We start from the raw sequence: 25,493 nt of genomic DNA on the forward strand, positions 1-25,493 counted from the left end.
GAGGGAGGGAGGGAGGGAGGGAGGGAGGGAGGGAGGGAGAGAGAGAGAGAGAGAGAGAGAGAGAGAGAGAGAGAGAGAGAGAGAGACTGTGTTCAGACCAGTTAGATGCCCTTGGATATCAGTTACCTCACTTGTAGTCCAGGCTGGCCTTGAACTCACAATTATACTGTCTCAGTTCCCTCGGTAGTGGGATTCCAGGACTGTGTCATTATCTCTTGTCTCAGATTTATATAGGGATAAGGACCATTTCTTAAATCAACATTGATATTAAAAGTATTGATCACCAAGGAGTCTGCTGAAGCAATCCCCTGAGACTGCACTGTCTTTATCCCCATTTTTCAGATGAGGACATTGAAACTGAGGGAGATGAAATTTGCTCAGACTAGAAAGGAGCAAAGCTTGATTAAAACTAAAGTTTGTCACCTTTTTCTACAGGCTGTCTCCTAGAGCTTTGGGGAGTTGTTATTTATCCTATAGAGGGATGTGTAGACTCAGGTTGTGGACGTGAAGTGCTTATAGACACGTCTTAGGAATTCAAATAGAGTAACTTATGTCAAACAGGGCATTATGGTTCTAACTTTACCACAACTGTGACTTCACGGTGTCACCGAAAGGACATGTTTACTCAAGCTTATAATGGTGAAATAGAAACCACATTTCCCAGGCCATTTCAGTGTGCTTAACTGAATTACAGAATTACACGCTGCTTCTTCATTATGTGATCATTGCTTCAGATCAGTTGACTCCTGGGCTGTCTCTCAGCACAACTGTGGTTTCTTTGCTTTCTGAATCGCCTGGGGGTTTAATTACCATAGATTCTCCTTCCTGTTTCAAGCCTAAATTGAAGCTCATTATACACAATTATTCTTGCTCTTTCTTCCATCTTTGGCTGTACCGTCAGCCATTATGTCTGCTGTTCAGCCTGTCTAGCCATACAACTGAGGATGTCAATTGGTTAGGTGGGCAGTTTAAAGAGGAGAAGGGACAAAGAAAAATGTCAGGCTTGGCCGATGAGCTTATTTCACGTTTGAAACAGATGTTACACGGAAATTAGAATCTAAAACAAGTATTAGTGCCAATGACCAAGTACTTTGAAACAATGTCAAATGATCTTAAAGTCATTATTCTAACAAAGGCTCCAGGTCCTCCTGTAGAGGTGTATGAGCTTTCGTAAATGAAATTCAGTTTAGAAAAAAATAGATTTCACACACACACACAATCTCTGAGTGGTGGTACATACTTGTAACCACAGCTCTCAGGAGGATGTGACAGGGTGATCAACAATTTGAATTCTACCTAAGCTATGTAGACATGAAGACCAGACCTTGCCTTGAAAGAAAAATGTATTCTCATTAGAAACACAGCTAACATAGCACATCTTTTTCATCTGTTTCTCCACTACATGACATTTGAGGTTGGTAGATATATTAGCACTTTTCTTATTGCTGTGACCATATGCCTAAGAAGAAGCAACTTAAGGGAGGGTTTATTTGGGCTTGCTGCTCCAGGGAAAATGGTCCATCATGCAGTCATGGTGGCAGGAGTGTGAAGTAGCTGGTCACACTGCATCCATAGTCATGAAGCAGAGAGATGAATGCTACCATTCAATTCACTCTCTCATTAGGATTCATCTAGGATCCTAGCACAGGGAAGGACACCACCCATAGTTAGGGTAGATCGTTCCACCTTTATCAGTCTAATCTACACAGTCCCTCATGGTCACCTCCAGAGGCTAACCTAATTAATCTCGCCTGAGCATGCCCAGTGGCTTGTCTCCTAGGTGACTGTAGATCCTGTCAAGCTGACAATCAGTATTAACCATCACCATAGATTTCCTCAGATCATATCAATAAGAATAAAGATTTCTTATATATCAAATAAAATGGCTTCTCTACCTTAACAAGATTTAATACTAAAAATTGACCCTTCTCCTTCATGTTCTAACTTTTATTGATTTTGTTTTCCAGATTCAAGATGATTGGAAGTATGTTGCCATGGTGATTGACCGCATCTTTCTCTGGGTTTTCATCCTGGTGTGCATTTTAGGAACAGCTGGATTATTTCTGCAACCCTTGATGGCCAGAGATGACACATAAACTGTGACCTGTTCGCCGAGGCTCCTCTGTGCTGATTTAAGGGCACTTTCTTTAGCACCATACTTTATCTGATCACAGGCTTGGAGTTTGCTATTTCAAGGGTTATTTTCAACTCATCTTCATTTTTTGTTAAAAAAGAAATGTAGGAGAAAATGTCTAGTTATTTATTATGGATAAATGAACATTTCCCTACCCCCATGATTGAAACTTAACTAGATAGAAATTTTTTCTGTTCATAAATATTAAATCCTTTAGCTCAGGATCTCTATAGAACTCATCTGTTCAGTTCCTAAACTACTTGAAGCTGTAGAGTATTCCAGCAGCATCCATCACTTCTGTTCTGTACTGTCTTCCCAAATACTTCCACTTCAGTATTTGTGTTGCTGATACTCTGAGAAATTATACCTGGCCTCATGCTCATTGTTAGTAAACTACTCTAGTCTGTTCAAGTTTCTAATTTAGAAAAACATCCCATAGAGCCCTGCAAGACTTTAATCCCAGTACTCAAGAGGTAGAGTCAGAGGTGGGATCTCTATGAATTCCAGGCCTGCCTGGTCTAGATAGTGAGCTCCAGCCCAACTAGGGCTACATAGTGGGACCCTGTCTCAAAACAACAAAACCCCCACAAACTGTACAACTAAACTCAAAGTTATTTCTCACAGTTTAGGAGTCTGGGAAGTCTAGGATCAAGGTGCCAGCAAGACAGTCTGGAGAGGAGTCTTCCTCATAAAACATACCCTCAAGTGTATCTTCAAGTGACTGAAAGGGCTAGTCTTTTTGGAATCTTTTACAGAAGCACTAATTCCATTTGTCTAGGCATGACCTCATGACCTAATAACTTCCCAAACAGTATTGCATGGTAGGTTCACACATGAGCTGCAGGGAGTCGTCCAGAGTCTGGGATGAGCCATCAGAGCAGGACTTCACTACCTTAGCACTAGGGTTTGGGCTCCAGAGTCTTGCTGGGGATGTGAGCTGTCTGGACTTCAGCAGCCGATGGTTCCTGACCACTAGGATGCCAATAACAAGCCTGTGTGCCTCAGCTGCCAGAGCACCCAGAATGTAGGACGTTGTCAAAATTGCTTATGCTTGAGAAGCTATTTGAACAAATTGAATTTCCCATATTACATTTCCAAATCTGAACCATAACTCCTAGAGTCGACAGACCATTTGGATATTTTCACTAGTTTTTTTTTTTCTATGCAAAAATAAAACCTGACAATTGCAATTCACTGTGGCTTATATTTCAGTAAGTCAAAAGGAAGAGTGTTCTATGAAGTTTGTTGGCTTACAAATATCTTAACAGTGATTGAAATATAAGAGATGAGGGATATATACAAACTAAGATAGCTAACAGCAATTTACATTAAGCTAGATTTTATTAGTGTTCCCTCATGTTGCACACAGTGGCAGTGTATGAAATCCCACGGACCCAGGCAGTCTTGCTCCTACAGATGACTGCAGCCACTGTGTCTGTACTGTAGGGCTGGCTAAATTCACTTCATACAGCTTTCTTCAGCAGACACTCCATAGTCTGTCAGCTCTTGCTTGCTGGGGTTCTCCACTGTAGGTTCAGCTTCACCGGCATGTTTCCAACAGCTTGCCAGCTTGAGAGCTGATCACTCTGAAATCTTTGTGGAAATCCCCACGACTCCCTAACTCTTGTCTGTAAAATCGGCATGATGTCGATGGCCCTCAGGTTTGCACAGGCTATACAGGGCCCGCCTGGGCCGCATCTGCAGCTGCCTCTGAGCATCTGCACATGAGGAAGGAGTTTCAGGGCAACGTTTTCTAGACTGCCTTATGGAAGGAGGCTGTCCTGGGTCCATTTTGGAAAAATGTCTGAGTTCTTTGAACTTACGACAGGCAGGTGTCTGAATATTTCTTGAGGGGCCTTCACAGTATTTTATTATCCTGCTGACAAGTACTTGAGTTCACTTTTAAAATATATTTTACTCACTGAAAGTTTCATATTTTGATCATACTCATCTCCTCTTACCTCTTCCCGGCTCCACCCTTCCTTCTCGACTCAACTTTGTGCCCATTTAAAATGATAATAAAAAAATTATACTTATCAAGACCAATTTGTGTTCCCCAAGCATTCTTGGGTATATGGCCTCCCACTGGAATGGTGCGAACCTAACTCTTTTTCCTGTGTCTAGCAACTGCCAACAGTAGCTCAGCTAGGAGTGGGACTTCACACCCAACTTTGCTCTTTGTGATGAGATTTTATCTGATCATATCAAATATCCTGGCCTTGCACAGGTCTTGTGAATGTTATCACAATCACCATGAGCTCATACATGTAGCTGCCCTTCAGAGAACACGTTCCTTGTAGTCATCCACCATCTCTGGCTCTTACGCTCTTTCCTGTCTTCTGAAGTGATCTCTGAGCCTTGGGAAGAAAGGGTGTGATGTACTATGTTCCATTTAGGCCTGAGCATTCTACAGTTGCTTATTCTCCACACCATGGCCAAGTGGCTGAAAGACGCATTAATCTACGGGTATAACAGTTAGTCATTAGGTATCAGTTTAATAGTATATCCACTTAGCAGAATAATAGTACTATGTTCTCCCCCAAAAAGCCCATGACCTGTCTAGTCATAGGTTCTTGACATTTGGATGGTGCTACTTATGAGTTTTGTCTTGTGAAGCTGAATTCAGATTCAATCAAACGTGGTGGGGTGCTCTTGTGATGTTCACATGCACTGTGCCAGAGGGCGAGTCTTGCCAGGCAGCCATTATTATAGTTCATAAGGTTCAGAGTCAGTTGGTGATTGCTTCTGTCTTCTGGTAGCATGCATAGCACCTTCTAGCACTATGAACGCTGTCCAGTCGGGATAAACCTTCCCAGTCAGTACCAGCTTCATTTTTCTATGTTCCATGACTTAAGTATGTGGTACTTCAGAAACAGGGTCTTATCCTCAAATTCTGGAGGGTGGCCAGAACATTGATAATAGCATGTCTGGTCTGGCCTTAAGTCCTCATACATGTGGCTGTTGACCCATGTTTATACATCCTAGGCTTGCTCTAGTCCAATTCTTCAAACCTTTCCAGATTCTTTCTACAGATCCAATTCAAAGGCTTCAGAACTACAGCATCGTTTAGTATCACAATCACTACTCTGTTGTGTGGCTGTTTTCTCCAGATTGAAACATTCCCTTCTAGGAAGAAGAGGGAAGCTCAGCAGATTCATGAGACTCACAGGACTTACCAGACTCCCAAGATTCATTCCTGAGTTTATAAAAACAGTAAACAACTGCTAGGAAAGAGGAACCTGCAGGGCTGTTGTTATCTGCAGGTTGTAAAAGTTGTTCCCCAGGCTAGGCTGGGCTTTCCATAGTTCGGTCTCCCAAGTCATCCACGCCACGATAAGAACCCCCTTCCCCCTCCCCCATGCTCCTATAAGTAGCCACGGTAAACTCATCGGTTTTGCCAAGCTGAACTTGGGCAGAATTGTCTCTTTGTTCTATTCTTACCTTTTTAAAGTGTAGAATGACTAGAAGTAGACTCCACAGCAAAAGTCATACCAGAGGTTCCACTTTGGGACACTGATATCCTATTAGTTTTCTATGAGAAAACTACTTGAGATAATACAGAGAACGCTGTGTTGTTGTTCATGCTTGCAGAGGCTTTAGTTCATGACTGGTTGGCCCACTGCTTTGAGGTCAGTGTCAAGACGGTACGTAACACTGGGAACACAAAGTGGAGCCAAGCTGCCTACCTCATGGTGGCTGGGAAGCAAGAGGAAGAGCTGGGGTCTCAATACCCTCAAGGGCACACCCCTAGAGACCTAGCTTTCCTCTGCTAGAGCCTCTAGTCCTAAAGATCCCACTGCCTCCCAAAACCACCGTGGCCAAGCTTCCAACAATGAGCCTTTGAGGGACATTTACTAAACTACAGTCCAGACTCTCACTCACGCTAACAGTAGTAAACACAATAATCACAATAAAATAAAACTTGACAGGGTTCATCCTGCCTTCCAAAGTATGCTGACTGGAATTTACTGTCGATATAATATTAATAAGCGAGGATGTTGCTAACTTTACAACTAAGAGTTGTGAATCAAATGCAAGCTTTTGGGTTACAGCTGAGTTGGGCCACTCGGGCTGAACTTTAACTGCTTTACCCATGTTACATTATACTCTACTGACTGACATCACACCTAGAGTAGGCTAGCCAGACTATATCTAAAGAGTGTCCCTCTAAGATTTGACAATTATAATTGGGGTGAAAGATGACTGCGACATTATAAGACGTGACAGCGTGCTTACATCAACTCAGAAGGGCAATTTTGTTTGTTCGGCTTTTGAGACAGGGTCTCATGCCTACTATTGGCCTACTACTTATAGCAATTCCCCTGCCTCTGCCTCCTGAAAGTAGAGATGACAGGTATGAGACACCGTATCCAGTTCAGAATAGTTTTTCTACAGAACTATCAAGACAGAGACATGGCATTCCATTTTGAGACGAGAATGTGCAACTGCAGTATTATTCTGAAATCAGGGATAAGTAATGTACATAAGTAGCTCTCCTAACCAAAGACTGTGGACAAGGGGACTGAATTCATTACAAGGAATATGTCTGCAGGAGTTGCCTGTTGTATGTTTTCAGTGGAAGATAAGCTGAAAAATTAGTTAACATAAAAGCCATTCCATATTGCCATATGAAGAATAAAGTGGATGCAAGGAGTTGCTAGTTACTAAAATTTTTCACTTTTTCACTTACTAAAAATGTCAGTAAAGAACAGCATCATATCAAGTGTGGTTTGAGTAGGAATGCCTCTCATAGACCCATAGATTGAATGCTTGATCACGGGGAGTGGCACTATTAGGAGGTGTGGTCTTGTTGGAGGAAGCGTGTCACTGGAGATGGGCTTTGAGGCTTCCGAAGCTCAAGCCAGGATCAGTGGCTCACTCTCTCTTCCTGCTGCTGGCCAACTCTTGGCTCCAGCACCATGCCTCCCCGGATGCTGCCAAGCTTCTGCCATGACGATAATGGAACTGTAAGCCAGCACCAATTAAATGTTTTCCTTTATAGAAGTTGCTGGCCATGGTGTCTCTTCATAGCAATATAACATTAACTGACATTACATTATTATTAAACCAAATAATTGGCTTACCTCCTATAAAAGTATGATGTATTTCATATCCATGAATAGAGAACAGAGATTTTTTAAAGCATATATATATATTATCTGGGCAAAATGGAGCATACCCATAGTCCCAGCTACTCAGGAGGTTTAGGGCCAGCCTGGACAATTCAACAAGACCCATTCTAAAAATTCAAAATTATACAAATATATGCTTTTACTAAATTTGGGGAAAAGTTTTAAACAGTCTTCAAATATAGTTGTGTTTTCCAGAACTCCAAAGATGGCCTTCATCACTGGTTGCAAGCTAGTAGGATTTGCCAGGATGCAGATGTTAGGCCTTCACTAGTGTAGGTGGACAATACACTGTTGCTACTCGAGGTTATTACTGCAGTTCTAATGGACTTTAAGCCAATGCTAAAAATTCCTAATCTGTTACAGCCTATCAAACTGTAAATATTTTCATAGTGGCATATGTGTCCTAAGAGCTGCATGACTGCTCACTAAGGCCACAGTGTAACTTCTTGGTTTCACTTAATTGTGTTTCCAATGTGAACTGGGACTATTATATTGGCCCATTTATAAACAACAGGAACGAAAAGCCCTAGAGTCCCAATGATTGAAACCAGAAGAAACGTCCACAGAAACATCCGATCAAGAACTTGGGCAATGAATTTCCAATCTTCAACAACCTGTTAAAAAAATAAATACATATATAAAGCTGTATTTAAAGATTAAAAACAGAGTTAGAGATAATCATTTGCTATCTCCTATACCCAGGTCTCTAAGACAGACTAGTATAACTTATTAAATTTCATTCTAAATTTAAATTTGGAATTTAAATTCATTAAATTCTTACCTTTTAAGATTCCATCAATATCTTAAACTCATAATAATTCAATTATACTGACACAGAATACTACAATCAACAAGTATTAGTTTGTTAGAAGTAAACTGGTCACAGTGGTAAGTGTATGTAGTACCAGCTACTTGGAAGACTGAGGCAGGAGGATCAGAAGTTCAAGGCCAGCACCTTGGAACAATAACAAAGAGTTAGTTCAAAGTCATAACCTGCACATAGAAGTATCTGCTGAAACCCCAGCATTCAGGAGGCTGAAGTGAAAGGATTGGCAGTTTGAGGCTAACCTGAGCTACATAATGAATCTGTCTTTAAAAAAGTGGGTGGTGGGGGCTTTGGCATAGTGGTACATGTCTTTAATCTCACAAGGTGAATTTCTGTAAGTCTAAAGCCAGCTGCATATCAAATTCCAGGCTAGCCAAGACTATAAAGTGACTACCTCAAAAAAAAAAAGGAAGGAAGGAAGGAAGGAAAGAGGAGGAATGGAAGGACGGAGGGGGAAGAGAAGATAGGAGGGGAGAGGGAGGGAAGGAGCAAGATGTCAAATATTAATAAAAAAATTAGCCGGGCGGTGGTGGTGCATGCCTTTAATCCCAGCAGTTGGGAGGCAGAGGCAGGAGGATTTCTGAGTTCGAGGCTAGCCTGGTCTACAGAGTGAGTTCCAGGACAGCCAGGGCTACACAGAGAAACCCTGTCTTGAAAACAAAACAAAACAAAACAAAACAAAACAAAACAAAACAAAACAAAACAAAACAAAACAAAAAACCATGTCTTTCAACTTCAAGATCTGGATCACAGGTGTACCCTCCATTTCTGGATTGTAGTTCATTCTAGATGTAGTCAAAGTTGACAACCAGGAATAGCAATCACAAAGAGAAAGAGAGGTTCCTCCTTCCACCTAGTTCCTGGGAGGGTATGGGGAGTTTTAAGGCTGAGGTGGCATGGCCTAGAAGCTTCTAGAAGAAGTCCTTTAGAAGGAAAAAAAAGTAATTTTGATAAATTATAATGTAAAAATTCAGAAACAAAGTTATGGAAGATAAATCTAAACCAGTAAATTATTCCAGAGCTAGAGAACTATGTCAATATTACTATCTCTTCAAATGCATACTGCTAAACTTTCTTCAGGGGAAATGGAGGGTGAGATTCGTGTAGACGCCCCACTTGGGGTGGGGGATGTTTATACTCGCCACAGACCTCTCGGACATCGTTCTCTTTCATGACGTGCCTGGTGATGTACCGAATGCAATCGAGAGCAGCTTCCAAAGTATTCCGAGAGTTAGGTCCACCGCCATTCTCAGCTGCTTCTCTCTGAGTGAAGTACCTGTCTGCATGGCTTCTCATGCAGAGCAGTTTGGGAAGCTTGTGGAGAAATATCTTACGAACCCAAGGCGCCATAGCGTTGTGTGTGGAGGAAGAGCGGTGGTGGATGTTGATGGCAAAGACAGTCACCATAATGGATAGGGTCACGAAAATCATGGTGAACACCAGGTACTCCCCAATCAGAGGTATGACTTTGGAAGAGGAGGGGATAATCTCCTCAATAACTAGAAGGAAGACAGTCAGAGAGACAAGCACGGAAGTGCACAAGCTAATCTTTTCTCCTTCGTTTGAAGGGAGATAGAAGACAACCACAGTCAGAAAGGAGAGCCCGATGCAGGGTATAATAAGAAACAAGGTATAGAAGAGAGGCAGCCGCTTGATCACAAAGGAGTACGTGATGTAGGGGTACCAGCAGCAGCTGTCCGTCCGGTTCCCCTTGCTCCCCATTGCACTCACGATTTCCCATTCTCCATTGTCAAAAAAGTCTGTTCTGTCGACATCGTGGTCCTCTAGGATTACATCAACCTGGGATCCGTCATACGTCCACGAGCCGAATTTCATGGAACAATTTTGGAGATCAAATGGGAAAAAGGTAACGTCTATAGTACAAGAACTTTTGTAGTTTGCTGGCTGTGTCCACGTGACAGTGCCATTGTACCTGACAACTGTTTTTGTAGTGGCCCCTTCAAAACGTCCATCTGCACTAAAAGAAACACACAATAATAGTGCCAAAATCAAACAACCCAAAGACACAGTTTATAAGCCTAATATAAAAGGAACCTGTGGGTAATAGTGTGAAATGTTTTAAATTACTGTCTGTCCAAATGCCTGCTCCCCCTCCCTGCCCCCACCCCCGCCCCTACCGTGGGGCCTTGCTTCGTGGACATCTTTCTATCATGTAACAATTCTACTGGGACTGAGCCTATTCTTCCCTTTGTATTGTGAGATGAGCCAATCCATGTTTCTCAAAATGTTGAGATTTTAGTAATTGAAACGATGTCACTTTAATTACAAATAGGATCAGGCTGTTTATATACTGGGCATGTAGAAAGGCAGAGCCTGACTCCACATTTCTAGGCTTCCCTTCGCCAAAATAATGATGATTTCTACTCTAAGAGAAAAGAGTATCTGCACCACGCAGGGGACACTGGGCCTTTCCTGTGCCGGACAGGCACAGCTGCAGGCAGAAGCACTTGGACAGGCACAGCTGCAGGCAGAAGCGCCCGGACAGGCACAACTGCAGGCAGAAGCGCCCGGACAGGCACAGCTGCAGGCAGAAGCGCCTGATTCCTCCACAGTCTTGCTCTGTATCTTCAGGTCCTGTGGGTTTTGCACCATACTGTGCAATCTATCCTTAGTTATAAAAATGTCTGCAATACAGACAGCAGCTGCATCATGCTACCTCGCAAGCTTTGTTCATCCTTTCATACTAATATGGAAGCAAAGGTTCCAAAAGATTGGTTTTTGCACAGCATCTGCTCTGTCCGCATGCCAAAGCCTTTGTGCAAATAGGACAAAGTGCTTCAGTTACTGAGAGTAAGGGAATGTGCCAGAAGCTGCCTCATGCTACCTTACGAGCCTTCTTCATCCTTCCATATCAAGGAACACAGAAGTAAAAGGTTTCAAAAGTTCATTTTTTACATAGCGTTTGCTCTAAAAGCCTTTGTGCAAATAAGACAGAGTGCTTTAGGATACATGCAAACGCTCACATTTACTCTGAGATGGCCCTGGGAAGGGTGGTGGGGAGGTGAATACAGCTGGTAACTGACAATTAGCCTCACAAATGAACCCCATACTCCTCGCCATGGGAAAATGGATTGTGCTGTCATGACAATGTATTTACATAATGTTAGAAAACTGGATTGAACGTAAACTGTAACCTCAACTAAAAAACAAATCCACCCAAACCTGATGTCTGACGTGACTAAGGGGTAAATGGAGAGGCCAGTGTCTCGGGGTGAGACCTCACTGTATGGGAGCTTTGTGATCATAGGCAAGGGTAACTATCTCAGGCCAAGTAAGATGGGCGGCGTCTAGCACGTGAGACTGCTGTGAGCACAAGCACATAAGTTTACTGTAAGTTAACCGCAACCTTTCTCTCTCCCCCCACATTTCCTTATTCTATGTTTACCACATCCTTTTTCTTATTTCAGAAATCAGATAACACTTTTAATAATAATAATAATAAAAACCCAACACACCAGAAAAGGCAAAGGCTCCACAGCAGCCATGCAACAAAAACAGAGTCAAGTCATTTGATTTCATAGCTAAATAATTTGCAGACCAGAGGGGAAAAATCACTAGTGCCTAATAGCAATACAAGTTTTCTTTTGGAAATGGGAAATAATATTTAGAATATAACTTACTTATCAAACAAAACGATGTCTGGGATCCACAGAGAGTCTGAAGGAACACGTATAATTTTTATTCCACCATAGTCATCAGGATTCCATCTTAATTTTACATCTATCCATTCCTTTAAAATGAGAAATTCACCTCCATTTCAATCATTAAATAATAAAATAAGTTTAAACTATACTTTTTGTCATATCTAGGAACTTCAGACATGAATCATTTCTGCTCCTAATTCAGTAAACCTTTTCAACTAATAACAGCCTGTCCCTCTTGCAATGACTCTCGCCACGGTCCTGATGAGGCCCAGGTGAGGACTCATGCTGATATATTCAAGCTTCTCCACTTGCTCTCTCTTCTCCCACCAGCTGACCATACTCAAAATGGTCCCAGGTTTCAGGAAAATATTCTCCTTCCCAGCTGTATTGTGTCCTGATTTGGTGGAAAGGGAGTTGGGATTTTTTTACACATCCCATACACTTAACCATTTTGTCCAGTGCCCAGGCAGTAACAATTCTGTGACCCCACCAAGCTAAGAAATGGACTGGAGATATAGCTTGGCAGTAGACCTGCCTGGCATTTTTCAGGCCCTAGGTTCAATCCCCAGCACAGCAAACAAACAAACGAACAGCATCAACCTGTGTTTTGTAAGTTTGGGATTAGGGAACTGGTGGTTGGAATAAATAATCCGAGTCAGAGAAAGAATAAGCAATGGGAGACACTCAACAGCAGCTGGAGACACAAGAATGGTGGCTCGGAATTAAAAAGCCCTTCATGTAAAAGGCACTCTGTCTATAAAAATAATTCATTACAAAGAGGGACACTAGGGAATGTGAAAGGTGCTGGAGGACGAGGGTGATTACAAGATGGATGGACATGGTCAATGCACGGTGTCTGCATGTATGAAAATGTCACAGTGAATCCCAATAACATGCACAGTTAGCATGTTAATGTTGATAATAAAATAAATAGTTGCATTCTTATCCTGTCCTGTTGCACTCAAATTAAAAGCCAAAATCCTGGGGCTAGACAGATGGCTCAGGATGACAAGCACTTGCTGCTTCTGGAGAACAGCAGGGCCAGTTCCCAGCATCCACATGGCAGCTCACAACCCTCTGCAAGGCCAGGTCCAGGGGATGCAATGCCTTCCTCTGGCCTCCTTGGGCATTTCATGTACATGTGTATACATGCAGACTAAATACTCATACATAAATATAAATAAATCTTTTAAAAATAACAACAAATAAAAGTGAGAATCCAAATCCCTGCAGTGTCCTATAAACGAATATTCTAGTGGCTTCTCGTTGCTCCTTTGACCCCATCTCTGCAGCCCTCCCTGTGGCTCACATACCTCTAGCCACACAGATTTCCTTACTAGATGCAATCCCGCCTCTGGGCCTTTTACTAGATGGTCCCTCCACCCAGAACAGTCTGTCTCCTAGGTGCCCACAAGGCTTGCTTCATCTCCCCTGAGACTTGGTGCAAACTTTGCCTCTTCTGTCACGTTGTTATGGCTTGTTGGGTGTTTTCTTTTGGTTGGTTGTTTCTTCTTGTTTTCAAGTACAGTCTCCAACACTCCATCCTCTTCCCCATGTGACCCTCTCTCAGATTGTCGGTCTCTAAGGCACTATGGTTCATTCTCTTCCCACTGGGATGAAGTTCCTGGGGAACAGTGAGTTCTGTCTGCTCCATCACTACAGTTTCTCCAGCACATATCAGACCCACAAAAAATGTCGACTAATGCGGACACAGAGGCGTACACCTGTGATCCCAGAACTTGGGAGGATGAAGATGGGAGACTGAAGCTATAGTAACGAGATCCTGGTTCAAAACTAATATACACATATACATACATACACACATACATATATACATACATACATGCACAGCAAGTACAATAACTCCATCTATCCTCAGCCTACAACCTGACAATCCACAGGGCACACACTCAAGCTCCTCCTTGCTGTAGGCCTGTAATGAACAGTTGCCAGCTGCTCGCACGGTACCTGTGTGAGTGCTATACCCACCTGCTTCAACCAGACGTTTGTCGTCATCAGCTGGTTTTTCTCATCCTATTAAAAATAAAGGAGAAAAGTTGCTTGTCTCTGTTACATAGCAGTAATTCTTTAAGAGTGTGGACATTTGTGGCAGTTGCTGATAGTGACAGGCATCACCGTTAAGTCTGTCTTCTTTTCTGAGTTCTGACCCCCCAAAAATGTAACTACATTTTCTCCTTTCTAGTTCTTCTTTGAATATCAACCAAAAGCCCAAGTATGCTTTCCCTCACATTCTGGCCTTCTCGTTTTTCTGAAGACCCTGCCCTCTTTCTATAGCTGCTCACAGACCTTCACTGCTGACCCTAACTCAAAAGGTGTGGCTTTCTTCTCTATCTCCTGCCTCCTTGCACCTGCTGAGATCTACAACTGCCCAGCCCTGCTTTCTCCCCGCCTTCCCCACTCTCTTTCTTCCCCTCCTTTCTCTCCTCCCTCTCTCTCTTCCTTTCTCCCCCCCTCTCAAACTTTAATAATGTGATCCTTAAGCTTTAAAAAAATATAATTGGTACATTTCAATTGGTTCCTTTCCACATGGAATGAACATTCTGCTAATTCATCTGTTCTCAAGAAAATAAGATTAATCTACTATTGTTCCTCTAAACACTCTGTAGTTCAGGTAAACTACTCTGAAGCATAACGCTAGCAATTCTATATTTAGTTTACATTTCCTCAGATTCAAGAGAGAATCTAAGATATGAGTACAGCATCCACTTAGCTAAGAGAGTGGGAAGGAACATGCTACTGTACTCAGCCTGCCCTTCTTAAAAGATGGAAAAATCCAGACATTTATGTACAAACAGCATCATTATGAGAAGACTAGACAATTTTATACAAATAGAAATACGGGTAAATTATATGAGAATTTGAGAGAAAAAGCAGTCAGCAAAATTGTATCAAAAACACATTCTAGGTGCTGGAGAGTTGGCTCAGTAGTAAGAGCATTGTTGTTCTTGCAAAGGACCTGGATTCAATTCCCAGTCCCACACAGAGGTTCACCAGACACGCATGTGATGTACAGAAATGCATGCAGCCAAAGTGCTCATACACACAAAATAAAGAAACAAAAATTTCAAGTTTGTAAAGCAGGAACAAAGAAAAAAAAAGGCAAGAAATACAACAAAGTGGATTTTTTTTAAAATACAGAGTCTCAGTAGTCCAGGCTGGACTTAAACTCTCTCTGTAGTAGAGGATAACCTGGAACTCCTGATTCTCCCGCTTTTACCTCCCAAGTGCTAGGCTTATAAGTGTGAACCCCCTCCTACCTCAGCTATCAGTTGTTAACATTAGTCACCAATGGACGGTAGAATACGAATCTGCTTATTAGTACATTTTTACACTTTAAAAACTCTCTAAAAATCATGTGTTACTTCTGTAATCATAACATAAAGGCACACTAGTGTTATTTTTAATATAAGTAAATATTTTTTCACTATACTAAAAACAATTGTTGGCATTATCAACAAGAAGAAATTAGTTTTTAGAGTGTAACTTTCTTAGGGTAAACACTGAGAAGCAGGAAATTCACTCGGATGAATGATGACACATAAAACCTCTCTGCAGATACTGTTTCATTTGCATGTATCAGTGCTTTACCTGCATATATGTATGTGTACCATGTGCATGCCTGGTGCCTGTGGAGGCCAGAAGAGGGCACCAGATCCCCTGAAACTGGAGTTATCAGTGGTTGTGAACACTATGTAGGAAGCAACCCTGGGTCCTCTGGAGAGCAGTCCGAGCTCTCAGCCACTGAGCCCTCTCTCTAGTCCCTGGTATGTTTGAAGTATGATTTTTCTTTCTTGAGACAGGGCTTCTCTGTTTAGTCCTAGCCACCCTGGAATTCACTTTGTAGTCCAGGCCGGCCTTGAACTCAAGAGATTCACCTGCCTCTGCCTCCCTAGTGCTGGGAATAAAGGCATGCGTCACCACTGCCCACTGAAGTGTGATCTTGAAACAGGGTTAAGATAATCTCCGGTCCTTAGAATCTATGACTCTATTGTTAGGCCTCAGTCCCACCAGCACAGGCTCACATACATTTAAGGGAACTTCAATGTAAAATGATTTGATATCTTTAAATTTCATTAAGGATAGACCTATTGTTAGCAAATGAGATAAAACAATTTCTAAACCTCACAACATATAAACAGGGTATTACTATGCCTGTGGCATACTAGCAATTGTTTCCTGAAGAGTCCCTTAAGCAAAGGGCTACGTTTGGTCATTTTGGTAACCTCCAGTGGGTGACTCATACCTGGGAAAAAACTGATTGTTCCTAAGTACAAAGTGGAACATGTAATGACAAGTATACTTACCACGTCCACTAACTGAGAGATTGCAAGGCCAAACTTGATTTTTATCTTGTCACTCAGGTGTTCCACAGGACGAACCCACCTTTCATAGTCTTCAAATAAATCCCTAAACAAACTGTCTTCATGTTTTGCAGAAGAGGATAGTTCAGGCAACCCTGCACAACAAGTTTTTAGGAATTAGTATGCTGGCTGCTCTTCCCCAAATACCTATACCTCAAGAAAATCCATGTTATCAATAATCTAATTAAAATTTCAGTTATAATTGTTTTGGTTTGTTTGTTTGAACCAGGGTGGCCCTGAATTCCCTATGTAACTAAGGATAGCCTTGAACTCCTGATCCTCCTGCCTCCACCTGCAAAATACTGAGATTATAGTGTCCACCACCGCATCCGTCCAGCTAACTTTTGAGATTCATTTTTTATTTTAAATTATGTGTGGGTAGGGGGGTGAGGGTGTATGCACTCCATGAATATAGTGACCAAAGTGGTCAGAGGCATCAGATTTTGCCCAGAGCTGAAGTTGCAGACAGTTGTGAGCTTTGTGGTGTAGATGCTGGAATCTAACTCAGGTCTTCTGCAAGAACAGTATGTGCTGTTTTATTTTTTATTTTTTTATTTTTTTGTTTCTTGGGAATAGCTACGTTTACTATTAATGTACTATCAATAGACATAAGACCCAACAGTCGCTTGCCCCAACAAGGAAGTTGAAAAAACATTAACAAAAACAGCATATGCTAGACATGCTAGGGAGTCAGAGATCCTGTGACAGGCCATCTCTGCCTTGATACCCAGAGGAGAGAGTGAGGCTCTTCAAGGCTTCCAAAGCATCGGGGAGTCCAGGGTCATCTTGGGAGGAGCCCTCAGGGTACGGTAGAGTACATTATCCAAACCTTGTGCTGACAGTATGTTAAACTAACTCTTAGGCTGTACTTTGGCCTATTGCTCTTACAAATTGAGATGGAAAAGCATGTTCTCTGACTCCAGCTCAGATGTGTGGGCCTCCTGCTTGAGCTCCGTCTCAGGCCTTCCATACAGGATCCAAACCCTGATGTCTCCTTCTGTCAGTCTGAGTGCATCAGCCAGGCCTCCAGAGTCTCCTCATTAGGGTTGGCGTCTGTCTCGAAGTGCTTTATTAGCTCCAGAAACTGCTCACACGTGAGCCCAGAGCGTCTGTCCTCATAGGGCAGGCTCGGACTCGTCTCATCTCTGTCACTTCCATCACGGCTGCAGCTCACCTGTGTTCCCTTCTTCAGTTTCCAGTATGTGCTCTTAACAGATGAGCCATCTCTCCAGTCCCCTAATATGACTTTTAAAATGAAATACTAATACAAACACTCTGGTTCAGATATAATTCTTACTTAAATAAGATTAGTCACTATAGAAATATTCTGAATTGGGGTAGCAGGGGTGAGGGGAGGACTAGGAGGGAAGGAGGGAGGGAAACTGCAACAGAGATGTAAAGTAAATAATTTAAAAAATAAAAATAAATCAAATAGCCGGGCGGTGGTGGCGCACACCTTTAAACCCAGCACTTGGGAAGCAGAGGCAGGCAGATTTCTGAGTTCGAGGCCAACCTGGTCTACAGAGTGAGTTCCAGGACAGCCAGGGTTACACAGAGAAACCTTGTCTCGAAAAACCAATAATAATAAAATAAATAAATAAATCAAATCATATAAAAAGGTGAGAAAAAGAAATATCCTGAATTTCTTAATAAACATTCAGAGTTAATACTTAACATTAAAGTACCACGGGCTGGTATTTATTTATTTGTTTGTTTGTTTATTTCATTTGTTCCCTGCGGTAGACTACAAGAATTGGAATGTAGCTTTCGGCCCAGTGACTCATGCTGCCAAAACCAAAAGTAAAGGCTTTTCAATTGTTAGGGATATAGAGAGGCATTGATGTCCAAACTCTAAACAATATACTTAACAGATCCTAACTTTGCTTCATAAAAAACAGACAGATTGAACTGAAATCATTGATTAACTAGAAATATAAAGACCTGTGCTTTAGTTGACCTAACTTTATTATATATACAAATATTGAATGAATTATTTAGATGTGTTTTGCTATATATTTGTATAAAACTACTTTGGGTCCTAGGTCTTGAGGAAGCTCGGCAGTCGGGGTCCTAGAAGTTCTACACTGTTATAGAGAGAATCCCAAGGGGACAGGGACAGGACTTTTGGGATTCCCAGGCAAGAGATGCAGAGGGAGAAGATGCCGCCATGAGAGGAGCGTAGGACGGACCAGTGAAGGAATACGAGGATAAGATGGCTAAATGTAGGTGCAAAGGGAAAGCAGCCCCATGGGAGGGCTGCCCAGAAGGAAGCAGGGCAGCAAAGAAAAAAATAGAGATTTAAAAAATGTTAACTCAGGAATACCAGAGGGGAGTGTGTTCGAGTACTTTAGTTGGAAGTGCCCACCACTGAGCAAGTCAGGCATATTAAAATATGAGGTGTGTGTGTGTGTGTGTGTGTGTTTTCACTCGTGAATCCAAAGCTCGTGCGCGGGTGCAGAGCCGGGGCATGGAGCGGATCTTTTAAAGATGTACCGCTCCAGGTTCCTCTGCACAGAGCCGCGCTCCTCAGCTGTACTGCAGCTACGCAATCGCGAGTGTTTATGTTAGAGTCTGTCTTCCTCACTGTGTGTTTTTCTCATCCCTCTGTCTCTACACGTAATGACATAGAGACAAACAGCAGCCATCCAGGATGTTCGATGAGCAAACACGTAACTGAATAAGTGAGCCTGTAATCACTTATTACCATATGCTAAACCTCATTTTTCTCTAATGATTTAGAGAAATCTCTGGTTGTGGAGCAACTGGCAAGAGAGCTACCTTAATTTTCTCTGAAGTTCACTAGACTCACCTTCTTAAAATTATAGGGACCTTGTCTGACTCAGATTTGAACATAAAGAGTAACATGACACACTTGCTAAGAGTTCAAGAGCTAAGGGTGGCATGCGCCTGTAGTCTCAGATACTCCAGAGCAGTGGTTCTCAACCTTCCTAATGCTTCCTAAGACAGCTCTTCATGTGGTGAACCCTAATCATAAGATTATTTCATTGCTACTTCATAATTGTAATTTTGCTGCTGTTATGAATTGTAAATATCTGATGTGCAGAATATTTGATATGTGACCCTGTGAAAAGGTTGTGTGACCCTCAAAGGGGTTATGACCCACAGGTTGAGATCTACTGATCAAGAGGCTAAGATAGAGGATCACTTAAGCCCAAGAGTTTAAGACCATCGAGACCCCTTCTCCGGGGCTGCAGAGGTGGCTCAGCCATTAAGAGCACTAACTACTCTTCTAGAGGTCCTGAGTTCAATTCCCAGCAACCACATGGTGGTTAACAACCATCTGTAATGAGATCTGGTACCCTCTTCTGGTATATCTGAAGAGAGCAACAGTGTACTCATATAAATAAAATAAATATTAAAAAAATCCCTTCTCAAAAACAAAACTTGGAATTTTAAAATATACAGGCTAGATCTCATTCTGGCCCCTAATATTTACTATGTGACTTCATGGCCAGTTATCTAACCTGTCTGCATATGGATTTCTACACCTGCGAAAACAGGTATAGACTAGTACCTACCTTAAAAGGCTATTGTGAAGTCTAGAAGTATGTGTGTAAATGCCTGTACCAGTTTGCTGTTCCACAAACAATTCCTACGGTAACAGAAGGCAAAAGGCCTCTATAGGCAATCATCCAAAACCAATGCAACAGAAGCAAGCAGCTCCTGCAGAGCCTTTCTGAAGCCCAACAATATCCAACAAAGATGCTCTCCAGGCAGTTCAAGGCAACAGAACCCTGCAAAGATACAGAGGGAGAATGTGTGTGGCACAAGGCACTCTCAGTGTGGTACAATGACAAAGCTTTCTCCAAGTCGCCTGTGGGGGGGGGGATTTGTTTTAGGGAGGGCTGTTGTGGGGGGTTATTTGAGGGAAGGGGTTGTTTTGGGGGGGTTCTTTTTTTTTTTTACCTTTGAGTCAGTGTCTTACTCCATAACCTAGGTTAGCATACAGTCCTTTCTGTTGCTGACTCTATTTCCTGGGTGCTAGAGTCATAGGTGTGGGCTAGCACACCTGCTGTCAAGCCTAGTCATTAAAACTAATAAGTATATTAGCAGTGTACTAATTGCCATAATCACAAATCCCATAAAAAACAGGGAACCAAGTAGTTAAGCAGACCCGGAAAAGCACATAAACACTCCATCACATAGTTCCCCTCAAGTCTTTGAAAGTACAACACAAGAAACACTAAGCTGAACAGCCAACACGTGGAAATATATGTCATTAACATCTCAAAAGATTCACAGTTTGGTTTCACACATTCAGTTTTAATTCTGAATATCAACTGTCTCGAGTTGAAGAATTGGAATATGACATTTAAAATTTTTCATAAAACCAGGATGATGGCACTGGTACAGATTTGTAGCATTCAGGTAGCTAAGCTTCCAGCCTAGCACAGGCGGCACATCGGGTTCAAGGTCAGCCTGAGCTGTCTAAAGACAAAAGCTCAAAGTCAAGTAATTTAGTACAACTACATTTATTTTCAAAGAAACACTCTTGCTCCTTAATTTTACTACGGTGAAAAAGAAAGAATAGAACTGCAGAGCTGAAAACCCTTGCTGACGCTTGGCATTCCTCCAAGCCTTTGACCTCTACATGCTACAATTTTAATCTAGACTTTTAAAAGGGTTATCTCATTGGCAGAATATAATTGTTAATAGTATATGGCAGAACTCTCAATACATTATACTAGACGTTCCCTCCCCCTTACGCACCCACTCCCCGGGTTCAGAGATTTGAACCTAAGGCTTTCTACCTGCTAGGCAAGTATCTACCACCAAGCCACACCCTCAGCCCTCTACTTGCTTTCTGAGACAGGTTCTCAATAAGTTTCTTTGGCTGAGCCTTAACTCACTCTGTAGCCCAGGCAGGACCAGAAACTATGACTTCCTGCCTAGTTTCTCATTTGGCTACAGGTCTGGGCTACTAGGACTGATTACACTGGACCAATTTTATGTTTTAATTTTTTATTATAAAACATTAATAAGGGCAAGAGAGATGGCTCAGAGGTTAAGAGCACCGGTTGCTCTTCTAGAGGCCTCGAGTTCAATTCCTAGCAACCACATGGTGAGTCATAACCACCTATAATCAGATCTGGTGCCTTCTTCTGGCCTTTGGGCATACATGCAGGTAGAATGCTATATATATAGTAAAAAAATACATCTTCAAAAAATTAATAAGCTGGATGTGATGATATACACCTTTAACTCCAGAATGAAGGAGGCTGAGACAGGAGGATCCTGAGTTCAAGGCTAGGCTGGGTTACATACAATGTAGGACCCTGTGTCTAAATAAATAACATTAAAAAAGATAGCCTCTGCATAGCTGTTTTACTGTTGTGTAAATCAAATAAAATTAAATAAATTTTCTTACTATGTCAGGTAGTGTCTAAGTAATTTAAATATTTATTTTTATTTTTTTCTCTACACTTGCACAAGTGCTCAGCTGAGACATATGTATGCAATGCCTGCAGAGGCCAGAAGAGGGCGTCAGATCAACTGAAAATCTGAATTACAGACAGCTGTGAGCCACCCTGTGGGTACTGGAAATCAAATTCCAGTCCTGTGGAAGAGCAGCCAGTGACCTTAGCCACTGAGCCATCTCTCCAGGCCCATGTCTAAGTAATTCTTAAGATTTACATCTTCCCCACTATTGACCCTAAGTGGACAAAAAGTTAAGGATTGTAAAAGCCACGTCTAGGGATGATTGACAGGGGTCTCTACTGGCATCTTCCCATAAAGGATTATAATTTTTCTCATTGAAAAGTAGGGATTTGGGCTGGAGAGAAGGCTCGGCGGTTAAGAGCACTGATTGCTCTTCCAGAGGTCCTGAGTTCAATTCCCAGCAACCACATGGTGGCTCACAGCCATCTGTAATGGGATCTGATGCCCTCTTCTGGTGTGTCTGAAGACAGCTACAGTGTACTCATATACATAAAATACATCTTAAAATAAAAAAAGAAAGAAAGAAAAGTAGGGATTCTGGAAAACGTCACGAATATGGTTTGCAACTAAATATGGCTACTACCAATCTTTTTCCAACCTACAGATGGTTTAAGACAACGTCTGCTGCAATGGTTAGTTTCTTCCAAAAGTTTTGAAGTCTTCAGCATCTGCCACAACTTGGAAACACCAGAACCCAAGACTGTACCTACCTCAGCACATCCACTCAAGAGATCCAGGATGGCTGTGACCATGGTAACCTCTACATTACCGGCAGAACAGAACACAAGGACACAGCACATGCCCTACCTGGATGCAAACTTGTATGTCACACTTAGAAGTCTGTGGCCATGCAGAGGACACCCTGAAATAAGAATGGTGCTTTCTGGAATGTGCCCAACACACAGTCTGCAATTATAAACATGGCTGTAACCTTCTAATCCAAACATTAAGATTTCTTGCCTTGGCATGACTGACATTATGAGACCAGTGATTCTTGGTTATGTGGAAGCTATTCTGGATCTGTATATGTCAGCTTCTACCCACCAGATACACTGTCTTTATCATGAGTGCCTTTAGACACTGCCCAATGAGGGGAGAGGCACCAAAAATGCCCCTCTCTAAGAAGCACTGCTCCAACAGTAGCAAGTAAGAAGCAGAGGCCTTGTTTTTCCTCTGGATGATACTTTCATCACCAAAATAAGGTATAATCATTGTTACAATTCAAACCTAGAAGTTCATTTAGTAGGGACTCCACCTCTCCTCTGTCTTTCTGACTCTGGAGCTAACCACTGATGAGCTTGCAGGGTACACACTTTAACTACAAACACACATGCACATCACATATGCACAGAAGAACACATATTTCCCTTTTAAAATTCTTGGCCTTTATTTCTTCCATTCAAAACTATGTTACGGTTACCCATCCATCTCTATTCTTTCTTCACAAGGACAGAGTGGTCTGCATTATGGGTACTTGTCATACATTAAGGTTTCACAGGTAGGCATCTATGTTGTGTTCATTTGGATTTGTTTCCCATGACAATACTATAGAAAACGCTGTAGCTAACATCTTTGTATATCTGTGTTTCCCATCTTAAGCAGGGGCTGACTCTTAGAAGTGGGACTGCTGATCAAGGGTATGCATGCTTTCAGTTGTGCTAGGTATTGCAAAGAGCCTTCCCTAACTTCTTCACAGCCTACGTAAGAGTGAAATAAATCATGTACCTAAAAAAATTGTAATGGTGAGAGATATATTCTATTCCCGATCCAAAATGAAGGCTTTCCTGGAGTAGTTAATCCTCCCCTCTAAGTCTCCTTGCATCTTTCTTTAAGTTAACAAAAAATGGCTTTAATACCTTCTTTAAAAACTTCTCCTTCCTGCAGTCTTAGGAGAGCTATTTTAAGAGATACCAGGAAAAAGCAGGAAACGTAAGCATTTAGTTAGTGCAGGGGACTAAGTATGCACTAACTCAGCACTTTCAATGTGACAAATAAGGCCAGTGTGCTTACTAATCAGTGTTTCAGTATTACAGATGAATGCAGGGGTGTTGTTTTCCATTGATTTTTAACACAAATTTACAGGACACAAATACACTGCAACTGCTATTACAAAGCTCAATTCTATATCTTTCCTGACTCTCAGAACCCGAGGAGTAACACAATGACCTCTGGCAGTGTTAAGTTTAGGCCCAGTCAATAGTCCTCAAGGAGTTAAAAAAAAAAAAAAAGAGGCTAAGCATGATCAAAATCAAATAAATGCAGAGTTTACTATTTTAATTTTGCATTAGAAATCTTTCAGTGGGTAATAAATACAAATTTAAGGGAACACACTGACAGTGCTAGGAAATAAAACATCTAATGGGCGTAAGAAGCTGCAGAGTCTGTATGACCTTCATCAGACTCCTGCAAACATCTTCCCCTGGAACCATGGGGTGGCACACCCGTGTAATCCCAGATTGTGCTGGAGTCAAGACAAGCAGGGGTGGAAGGCCATTCTTACCTACCTAGCTGAGACTGAATCTTTTTTTTAGAATTGTCCAGTTATGCACAAATAATGACTTAAGGAAATACAGAAAGATGAAGATAAGAACCAGGCATAGTGGCACATGCCCACAGTCCCAGCACTCACGTAGTTGAGTTGGGAATTCCTCAGGAGTTTGAGGTTGCTAGAATTTAAAATGTTATGTGTATGTGTATTTTACTTGCGTGTATGTATGTGTGTATGTGCACCACATGAGTGCCTGATCCCCTCAGAGAGAGGCCGGGAGAGAGAACTGGATCCCTTGGAACTGGAGTTTGGAGGCTGTAAGCCATCATATGGGTGCTGGGAATCGAACCCAGGTCCTCTGTGAGGATAAGTGCTCTTAACCAATGAGCTATGTCTCCAGCCCCGAGACCTTGAGCTTGAGGTCAGCCTTGTCTACCCCTGAGTTCAAGGGTAGACTAAGCTACATAGTCACAGTGAGACCTTGTTTTAAGAAAGAAACAAGAATAGGGAAAGGGGACAGAGAGCTGCTTTGTGTGAACAGGAAACCAGTGCCCCTTTTCTTGGCTTCTAGTAGTCTTCTCAGATATTTTAAATCTCTGTGTCTGTGTGTGCCATGTTGTGAGTGTACATACAAAGCCCAGAAGAGAGCACTGGATTCTCTGCAGTTGGAGTTTCAAATGGTTTAACTGCTTCATGTGGGTCTGGAAGAGCAGCAGGTACTTTTTTCCCCTCTGTGTAGCCCTGGCTGTCCTGGATCTGCCTGCCTCTGCCTCGAAGGACTAGATGTGCATGCTACCACACCCCAGCAGCAAGTATTCCTAACCACTAAGCTATCTCTCCTCTCCTGCCCTAGGTTTCTTTCTTTTTAAAAAGTTATTCTTTTTTAAAAAAATATTAGATTTGCTTATTTATTTTATGTATATGAGTATGTTGTCTTCAGACACACCGGAAGAGGGCATCAGAGCTCATTACAGATGGTTATGAGCTACCATGTGGTTGCTGGGAATTGAACTCTGGACCGCTGAGCCATCTCTCCAGCCCCAATCCCCAGGTTTCTATTAGTTTCATATAATTTAGGCAAACATTCACTACTTTCATTGGATCCTGAGAATGACACTAATTGACACGAATGGGGACTTACTTCTGTAGCTCTCCTACTTAAAGTATGTTACTCTCAGCAGCAGTGGCTACATATAAAAATGATATCAACCTGACCGTCTCAAAAACAAGCAAGCAAACAAACAAAACTCAAGTACAGCGCCAGTACAGCATGAATTTCACAAGCTTCCCTTGGGAGGTTAGAGACATTTGAGGCCCCGCCTCTGACCTTCTGAACCTCCATATACCTTTTACAAACCCCAAGGGTCCCTTCACACAGCACAGTAGGAGAGGCTTTTCAACAAAAC

At 42.1% G+C, this 25,493-nt stretch overlaps 2 protein-coding genes across 3 annotated transcripts in view; one reads left to right on the plus strand and one right to left on the minus strand.

Moving 5' to 3' along the window:
* The window catches only part of Chrna3 (cholinergic receptor nicotinic alpha 3 subunit), an 18,833-nt gene extending 11,026 nt beyond the window's left edge, over positions 1-7,807 (plus strand). Inside the window, exon 6 of one of the 2 annotated variants that reach the window (XM_028781565.1) lies at positions 1,968-2,096. In XM_028781565.1, the coding sequence (XP_028637398.1) occupies positions 1,968-2,096 (129 nt within the window). Of the gene's footprint in view, positions 1-1,967; positions 2,097-7,780 lie in introns of those variants that run through there. The other variant, XM_028781566.1, reaches the window with a different exon arrangement.
* On the minus strand, positions 7,719-16,247 carry Chrna5 (cholinergic receptor nicotinic alpha 5 subunit). The gene is made up of 5 exons (XM_028781567.1): positions 16,083-16,247; positions 13,747-13,791; positions 11,734-11,843; positions 9,242-10,070; positions 7,719-7,880 (listed from the first exon to the last, which is right to left on the minus strand). The coding sequence occupies exons 2-5, from the start codon at positions 13,771-13,773 to the stop codon at positions 7,719-7,721; spliced, it is 1,128 nt and encodes a 375-aa protein (XP_028637400.1). The 5' UTR covers positions 13,774-13,791; positions 16,083-16,247.
* Between the last annotated feature and the right edge of the window lie 9,246 nt (positions 16,248-25,493).

This window comes from Grammomys surdaster, unplaced genomic scaffold (genome assembly GCF_004785775.1).
Source record: "Grammomys surdaster isolate TR1022 unplaced genomic scaffold, NIH_TR_1.0 472, whole genome shotgun sequence".
Classification (NCBI taxonomy): Eukaryota; Metazoa; Chordata; class Mammalia; order Rodentia; family Muridae; genus Grammomys; species Grammomys surdaster.